This window comes from Actinia tenebrosa, unplaced genomic scaffold (genome assembly GCF_029948245.1).
Source record: "Actinia tenebrosa isolate PJP-AT-01 unplaced genomic scaffold, QUT_ActTen_1.0 PGA_scaffold12__29_contigs__length_12842862, whole genome shotgun sequence".
In the NCBI taxonomy this organism is placed as follows: domain Eukaryota; kingdom Metazoa; phylum Cnidaria; class Anthozoa; order Actiniaria; family Actiniidae; genus Actinia; species Actinia tenebrosa.
In genome coordinates this window covers 7991968-8000721 of record NW_028292572.1, presented here as the reverse complement: position 1 = coordinate 8000721, position 8754 = coordinate 7991968, and the positions used below count along the sequence as shown (strand labels likewise).

General features: G+C 37.1%; 2 protein-coding genes across 2 annotated transcripts; one reads left to right on the top strand and one right to left on the bottom strand.

The window, feature by feature from the left end:
- Positions 1-5747, top strand: LOC116297223 (GPI ethanolamine phosphate transferase 1). The gene is made up of 5 exons (XM_031705408.2): positions 1-358; positions 1085-1375; positions 1638-2006; positions 2423-2602; positions 2918-5747. Exons 1-5 carry the CDS (start codon positions 109-111, stop codon positions 4567-4569), a joined length of 2742 nt encoding a protein of 913 aa, XP_031561268.2. The 5' UTR covers positions 1-108; the 3' UTR covers positions 4570-5747.
- A 179-nt stretch (positions 5748-5926) lies between these two features.
- Positions 5927-8402, bottom strand: LOC148912190 (spermatogenesis-associated protein 24-like). Its single transcript, XM_089028476.1, has 5 exons — positions 8298-8402; positions 8013-8078; positions 7792-7922; positions 6966-7036; positions 5927-6292 (listed from the first exon to the last, which is right to left on the bottom strand). Exons 1-5 carry the CDS (start codon positions 8394-8396, stop codon positions 6072-6074), a joined length of 588 nt encoding a protein of 195 aa, XP_088884602.1. The 5' UTR covers positions 8397-8402; the 3' UTR covers positions 5927-6071.
- Between the last annotated feature and the right edge of the window lie 352 nt (positions 8403-8754).

Sequence of the window (8754 nt, the reverse complement as noted above, 5' to 3'; positions counted from 1 at the left end):
GACACGACAAGTTTTACTTATCTTTTGGTTCCTGTTGGAATCCTAGTTCATATCGTCTACCTAGCCTCCATATTTGACATATATTTCACATCACCCCTCGTACACGGCATGGAGCCATTCAAGAGTACTCTAGAACCACCAGCAAGAAGGCTGGTGCTGTTTGTAGCTGACGGCTTACGAGCTGACAAGTTTTACGAGATGAACGAGAAGGGCGCGACCCGATCTCCTTATCTTCGTCATGTCATCGAAACTAAAGGAAGCTGGGGGGTTTCACATACGAGAGTTCCTACTGAGTCACGGCCGGGTCATGTTGCTCTTATTGCTGGATTTTACGAAGATGTTAGCGCAGTTGCTAAAGGTGAAGTGATGCCCTAGCTGTGGCGTGTGTTATAATATATGTACTGTACTTTGAGCGTATATTGGTTCACTTATTAAAAATTTGTGGTAACATAACACTTTGACTTGCAAATTCTCTCAAAAATGGTCAAAACTAAAGTACAGTACAATTCCATAAATTGAAGATGTGCTGCAACGTATTTAACAAAACGAGGAATATTTTAAAGATTTAATTTAAAAAGTAGATTTCTGTTGTGTACACATGGATGAGCAGGTTTTAAGTTTAATTTGAGGGACTGTGCTCTCCCTCCCCTCAATCTGCACACAGGAGAGAAGAAGAAAACTATCCTCCCACTTAACATTTCTTTCACTATTGATACGACTGCCCTACTGTACCTTTCCTGATTAGGGAATAATATATATACATTTATATTAAAGTAAACATACACATCTTTAGTACACTGCCCCAAAAAATAGATACAAAATCAAAGAGAGGCCTTTATTTATACCAACAAGGGCGTGGGTGGGGTGGGGGGGGGGGCAAAAGGGCCATGCCCCCCTCTCCCCCACCTTTGTGGGAACAATGACAGCTTTTTAGAATGAAACATAGTTCAAGCTCTTTTTTTCTCCTTTTTTGGTTTGGCATTTTGTGGACCCAAACAAAATGGCAGATTTTTGAATTTTGGCCTCTCCCTTCGAAAAATTATGGCTACACCCCTGACTAAGTTCAGTATATTGTTCACTATAGGTTGGAAAGAAAATCCTGTAGAATTTGACTCTGCCTTCAATGAGAGTCGCTATACCTGGTCCTGGGGGAGTCCAGATATTCTGCCAATGTTTGCTAAGGGGGCAACAGGAGATCATGTGTTCACATCCACGTATCCTGCAGGAATGGAGGATTTTGCTGACAAAGATGCATCTAAACTAGATGCTTGGGTCTTTGATGAAGTAAAGAGTTTCTTTGATAAAGCTAAGGACGATGAAGTTCTTGCACAGAAACTATCTGAAGGAAAGATTATTTTCTTCCTCCATCTTTTAGGTAAATTATTGGCATACCATTACATTCATCCATATCTACATCCATCCATCCATTTATTCATTTTCACATTCATGCATTCATTCCTCCATTCACTACTCCATCCATCTATTTATCCACCCATGCATCCATGCATGCATGCATCCACCCGTCCATCCATCCGTCCGTCCATCCTATCTCACTCCCTTGGGAATTTCAATCCTCTCTCTATAAATCCCTGTATATTTATGAGGCTACAGATTATTGTTTTTCTAATCTTTTTCAGGAATAGATACTAATGGTCATGCACACAGACCAACATCTGATGAATACCTGAATAACATAGCCTTTGTGGACCAGGGAATCAAGAAAATAGTAAACCTTTTTGAAGACTACTATGGCAATGATGGAAAGACTGCATATATAATGACATCAGACCATGGAATGACAAACTGGGGGTCACACGGAGCAGGCCACACCCATGAGACATTGACACCCCTTGTTGCTTGGGGTGCAGGGATTAGGGGACCAATCTCAAGTAAAGATAATGATGGTGGTGGCAAAGATAAGGAATCATTTCAATGGAAATTATCACATTTAACAAGATCAGATGTTAATCAGGCTGATATTGCACCACTAATGACCTCACTTATTGGTAGGTCAATTGTTTATAATGCTTCCAAATTTGAAAACTTTGATTTAATCAAGGTGGTATATATAGTAGTAGTGGACTTGCCTCTGGCCTCTGGGGAATCTGGTTTGATTTTGGGAGTTGTCATCACATGAGTAGATTTCTCCCTTGAATATGAGAGTTTTTCTCCTGGTTCTCTAACTTCCCTCCCTCCAGGAAGCCGAACACACTGAATTCAAGTTTGATCATTGAATTAGCAGTGCCTTGACTTTGATAAGCCTAGAGGTTGTTACAAGGCTCAATAAACTTTAAGTTTTCTTATATGAGTTATAAAGATTAATCTTACTCTTTATTTGCCATTCACAAAAAAATCTGGATTTAACGCATTTTTATATTTGTGATATTGAGTTATTAATTTGTATTTCTATTTTCTTCCTCAGGGGTTCCTTTTCCATTGAATTCTGTAGGTATTGTACCAGTGGAGTATTTCAACAACACAGCTCTGTTTACTGCAGAGAACCTTTTAACCAATGCAAGACAGATCCTTGCTCAGTACCAGGTCAAAGAGGAGTATAGAAGGAAAACCTCTTTAATTTTTAGACCTTATAAACCTCTTCCAGGTATGTATTCCACTTTTTCTTCCCTTCCATCTCTTTTTCTTGCATGTATATTCCCATTCAACCTATTTTTGCCCTTATTTTTCATCCTACTTTCCTCTTTTGCACTTCAATTTTTACTTGTCATTTCTATTTTTCACTTTTTTCTGATTCCCTTTTCATCACTTGTGATTCTACTATTTCATTTGCCTTGCTTTCATCTTATCTCTTCGCTCCTCCTATTTCATCCACTTTTCATCCCATTCATTTATGGAATTAAAAAAAGCAAGTATTCTCTCATCTTGATGTCTAGTGATGAGTAATGTTAATATCTCCTAGGTTCAAAGCAAGTTGGTATTGTACGAGACATAAAAGCACTCCTTCACTCAGAGGAGTATGAAAAGGCCTCAAAGCTCAGCAAGCAGTTGATTGACTTATCTCTAAAAGGATTGAATTATTACCAGAATTATGACCGCATATTCCTCAACACTGTTGTCACACTTGGTTTTCTTGGATGGATCATGTCCATCATACTTTGGATCTTTCTGACACACACATATGTCTTGCAAGAAACTGTCAAGTCCAATATCTCTCCAATCAAACCATTACTACAGGACAAAAATGTTAACACATTTTTCATTGGTCTGGGAGTCATTGCAGTGGTTATTTTAGTTTGCCAATCAGCTCCATTCATGTATTATATCTATTGTTTTCTCCCGATCATATTTTGGAACTATATTATCAAAAGACTTCATATCATAAAATCCATTCTTAACTACATCTCTAGAAATAAGCTGGGGAAAAAGCTGTCTTTTACTCTGATATTTGGTCTATTATCAGTCGAAATTTTAGTTCTAAGCTTTTTCCAAAGAGAAGTATTGTGTTTGGGACTACTTTGTTTTTCTCTTTGGATTTTCTCAACAAAATTATTATCACTGTGCCCTGCCACGGCACTTGCCTGGATGGTTACATCTGGATTGCTAGCTGTGTTTCCAATGTTGCCTGTGGTAGGCCGAGATGCAAACTACTCTCTTGTGACTTTAGCTGGTCTCTTTACAGTGATTGTTTTCCTTGGCATCTTGGTGCTCTGTTCAAGAATTTCAGAAGACTTCTGTCAAGAATTGCAAAAGAGTAGCAGTGTCTTGTTATATCAGTTTATCGCCATTGTTTTTGCTATTTATAATGTTAATACAGCATCTTCTAGCTTCAAACAGAAGAAAGGTTTACCCCTATTGAATCAAATTTCAAGCTGGACAATTTTGTTATCTTCATTTGTGGTCCCCTTGTTCAGCTCAAAGAATTTGGCCATTCGCATTACAAGTATAGTTCTGGGTTTAACATCATCTTACCTTCTCATGAGCACAGCATATGAAGGCTTATTCTTGTTAGCGTTATCTCTACTCATGTCAGCATGGTTGGTATGCGAGCATAAGCTTTCTGGAGGAACTTTGAAGAGCTTGTTGGAGATCAACATTGGGTCAGATCATAATGTCGAACAAAACCCAACATGGACTATCATCGATGGCACCAGACCTCTGACCCTGGAAGACTTGCGCTGCTCTTATTTCTTCATTTTTTTCATCATTACAGCCTTCTTTGGCACTGGTAACATAGCAAGCATCAACAGCTTTGACCCATCATCAGTATACTGCTTTCTTACAGTGTTTTCACCTTTCCTAATGGGCGCTTTACTCCTCTGCAAGGTCTTCATTCCATTTGTAATTGTAACATCTGCTTTTGATGCTGTTCACATCATCTTGCAAGTTCCTGTTCATAGTTTGTTTCTTGTTGTGCTAGTGTTGACAGATATCATGGGGCTGCACTTCTTTTACCTCGTCAAGGATTACGGCAGTTGGCTAGAGATAGGTACCAGTATTAGTCACTACGTCATAATGATGACTTTTATTATATTTTTGTTTCTTATTTTTGGCTTAACGAGGTTATTCACTGGTACTTTTATTAATTTAACCCAAAAGAAAAAGAAAAGCTAATAATCTTAGTAGTAATATTAACATGAAAAAGACTTGCTTTATCCAAGAAAGTCAACTTCACAAGGTTTGCACTAGAATACTTTAATCTTGGTCCAAGGGCCTGCATCACTGATCAAATAATAGTCTGAGGAAAGCAAGGATTGTGTAGTAGTAGTGTGCATTTGTTTCTCACCTCTAGAGTATTGGGCTACAATTACAGGACTAGGCATTACATGTGAATAGACAGGCCTGTTGCTAGGACCTGGAAAGGTTAGGTTTGTTTTTCTACCAATTTTACTAAAATGGCACTAAACTTTATTTCATACTCCTACAAAAGTTAAGGGGTGTTTGTTTGAACCATCAAACAACCCCTAGCGATGGACCTGATAGAGTAGATGCTACTCACTCTTGCTTGATTCAAGGCATTTACTCTGGTTTCCTCTCTTCTGCAAAACCCAATGCATTAAATTCCAATTCAATTAGCTAATTGGGGGTGGAGGGGAAAAGTGGGTTGAGTTGGCATTACAGTGTATTGTGGGACTGTTTAAGGGGTCATATTTCCAAGATGGCATCTATTTTTGCCCCCTAAAAGTCCCACAATGCCAACTTAACCCAGTTTTTTTCTTTAACCTTGAAATGTAGAGTGCTCACACTTAATCTGTGAAACCATGAATTAATTCTGTGATCTATATTTATTTAGCACTAAAATATTTGAGTGCAATATCTATTGTCGTCATACTGTTTCTTTGGTGCTATCTGGTACAAATTATGCTGTACTCTCATAAATGTACTGTAGTGTTAAGCTACACATGGTGCAACATTGCGCGCAATGTTGCATGCAATTTGTTACGAGCCATGACACATTGCACAATCTGTTGCATGCAACATTGCTGAGTAGAAAACTATCCTACTTCAGCAACATTGTCTGCAATGTTGTGCGCAATGTTTCACCACATGTCATGCCTTTAGATGCACAAGAGGTAGATGTCAAATACTAGTAAATTTTTACAGAATATTTAAAACTCTCTTTATTATCAGCCAAGTTCCAGGTAATTTTTAATTATTTTTGCACAACTTAATATATTTTATATAAGTGTAAAATATTTGCACTTTCCACTTAGTAAGTCACATTCAGAATCAAAAAATTTAATTTATAATTTTTTGTTGTATTTACAAGAGAGTTGTTAACAATATTTTATGGTAAAGAGTAAAGGAATATTTAACAAGTTGTAAAAGTCTTTTTAGCTATCCATAATGATTGAATTTGGTGAAAGGTATAATGATAATTATAGGATTTAAAACACATATTAACTTTTGTTGGCATGAATAAGCTCTTTTTATTATAAACTTTATCACACAAAAAATAATTTTAGTTCCAAGTAGAAGTAGGAGCTTTGTCTTTTAGTTTTGACAAAATATCTTAGGTTTACAGTGAAAGAATAAAGAGAGAAAATTTTTATCTAAATTTTTGTCCTTAATTTTATTTTTTGAACACATTATTTTTGTTTGAGCTTTACATGTAACTATCTGAAAGTGACTCTTCTTTGTCTAGTGTTATTACTGCTGTCTTTTGTTTTATGTGTATTCATTATTATGTATCTTTCTTGTTGACGTTGAATTTCCATTTCTGACAGACACTGTTTGTGGTTTTGTTTTTGTTTGGCTAGTCTTTGTTTGAGGTCCTTGATTTGTGCATCTTTAGAGCTTAGAACATCATCTTGTTTACTACAAATCATCTCCATTTCTGAAGCAAAAATAAAATTTAATACATAAATATTTTTTTCACAAATACGTAGACCTAATTCGTCTTGGTTCAATGTTTTCACTTTTCAGACCATGTGTCGTTTCCTAGAGAATTATATTCTTTGATTTGTATCTATAGTCCCCTTGCATGTGACATCGGAGCAGCTAAATTTTGAGCCCTCACCTACTTGGATACTATTACCTTGAACCCACAGCCTCCCCCACAATAGTTCAGTTCACAACCAGGCCAACCCTAGGGGGGGTACTCCCCTATATTCGCTATACGGGTACGTGCCGCCAAACAGGGTATGGTTTTCAGCGATTCTACTCTGGAACAGGGTATATAAAATCGCGGTCACTCTGGGACAGGGTATATGAAATCACACTCTCTCCTCTCTGGAACAGGGTATCTTTTCGCAATACCGGAACAGGGAATAGTTTTCAGTGATCTTGCTCTGGAACAGGATATGAATTTCAGTGATTTTACTCTGGAACAGGGTCAGGGTTCGGAAGGCTCAGTGGCACATCCCTACCCTAAACAGGCAAGAGTACCCCCCCACTCCCTGGGCAGGCCAACTGGGAGGCAGTTTAAACAATTAAAGTGTTTTACTATCAAGGTATTTATGATTTATTACAAACTAAGATTACTATCTATTATTTACTACAAACTTTACCTCCACATTTGTTCAGTAGTTCATTTTTTGCTTGGGATTCTTCATTAGCAATATGCTTTAAATTTCCAAACCTGCAAAGAAACATACTTATATTATTATGAAAATAATAAATAAACCCCTCCCTCCCTGCAGAACAATTGGTAACTCAAATTATCCCTCAAACGAGTCATTATAGGTTAGACACTTGGGGGGAGGTGGAGAATGGAAAATGACACTGTTCTTTCTGGCTCCCCTTACCTTTCCTCTTGGGCAAGCAATGTAGGCTAGAGCTAATTTTGTATGACTGTACAGATGTGCAGTGTCTTGACAAACAGGCCTTTTCTGAGTTTGAAAAACTGGATGCTTTGTGGTCTTGTTCAAACGACTCCAACGACTCCATACAAAGCATGGTGTAGCCTCACAGGCTACCCCATATATTCTCTGTTGGGATCCCTGTGTTGAATTTTATGGCAGAGAAGCCCAAGAAGCAAAAACAGCCAAGGAGATGCCTGTGAAGGAGGCTAGGCATGGTGAGGGAATGATGTTTGTACCCAAGCTATATACCAGAATGAACCATGTTTGCTATCTCAGAAAAGGTCCATGACAGCGTTATCACATGTGATTGATTGAACCAATCTTAGTTGAGTTTGGCATGATTCAGGTTACATGTATACAGGTGCCTGTATCATGAAGTTTTGTCTGTGAAACGTACACGTTTTCAGGGGCAACATATTCCTGAATTCACCAGCAATATAAAATGTGTGTGTGGTGATTATCAGTGATGTTGTCCCTGACTACATGCACATTTCACTGATCAGGGGTGCTAAAATACTGCATCATTACTCACGATTTTTCAAATGCCATCTTTTCTCTGTTTAACTGCTTAGTAAGGATATCAATTTCTCCAAGAGCAAACTCTAACTTTTCACTCACACTTGCCAGCTTTGCTTTAGTTTTAATGTGTTCAAGTTGTTCATTCTATAATTTAAAAAAAATCGTAATCAAATCCTAATTATTAGCTAAAAGTCCTCTAGAGAGATATAAATGTTTTAGTGATAACAAACTGACCTCGAATTGTCTTACAACTTTTTCGTACTCTTCAAGTGGAACAACGTTTTCCTTTCGGGAATCATTCTGCAAGCATATACACAGAAATATCAGTGATACACTTAATAGGAATTATAATCGAAGATAACTTTGAAAAATAAACAAAATAAAATCTGACTATTCTCGAGTATCAAAGAACCTTGGAAAAATTTGAAATGAGGTTTCGAATCTGAGTAATTGTTTTCTCTAAAAACATTTCAAGTAAATCTGTTAAAAAAATCAAAAATATTTGTAAGATTCTCTCACCATAGCTATAGATTTAGCCAAGATGTTGTCTTGTATTCGTACAAGGTCCTGTAACTGTTTATTTACTATCATATAACTAGGAACCTTTTCGGCAGCCATTTTTGTTTCTTGTTTTGATTCTTGAATTGAAATCAACGCGGTCTTTTATCTTGCCTCAGACTTCCTCGTCCTTCGTACCACAGAACGCCCAATATTCAAAAATACCAATCCAAAAATTTAGAAAATTCGAAGAAAATCTCCCCTGCGTAAATTCTTATTTATCTTTACTGAGGCCTTCTCTCCAGTTATTAGAAATGTCAACGATAACATAAAGAGTACACAGTTAATTACAGTTTCAATAAACTATACTGAATATTCTCGGTAAAAACGGCAGGAACTTTTACTGTTATATTTGATTGCTTTATTATTGCTACGCTTTCGTGAAGTATGAATGAAAGCAAGGCAAATCTGATCAAAA

Coding starts and splice junctions, on each gene's coding strand:
- LOC116297223 (XM_031705408.2), top strand. CDS start 109: ATGGAGCCATTCAAGAGTACTCTAGAACCACCAGCAAGAAGGCTGGTG. Junction 1,376..1,637: donor TTTCTTCCTCCATCTTTTAG/GTAAATTATTGG, acceptor AATCTTTTTCAG/GAATAGATACTAATGGTCAT. Junction 2,007..2,422: donor ACTAATGACCTCACTTATTG/GTAGGTCAATTG, acceptor TTTCTTCCTCAG/GGGTTCCTTTTCCATTGAAT.
- LOC148912190 (XM_089028476.1), bottom strand. CDS start 8,396: ATGGCTGCCGAAAAGGTTCCTAGTTATATGATAGTAAATAAACAGTTA. Junction 8,079..8,297: donor TGGCTAAATCTATAGCTATG/GTGAGAGAATCT, acceptor ATATGCTTGCAG/AATGATTCCCGAAAGGAAAA. Junction 7,923..8,012: donor AAGTTGTAAGACAATTCGAG/GTCAGTTTGTTA, acceptor TTTAAATTATAG/AATGAACAACTTGAACACAT.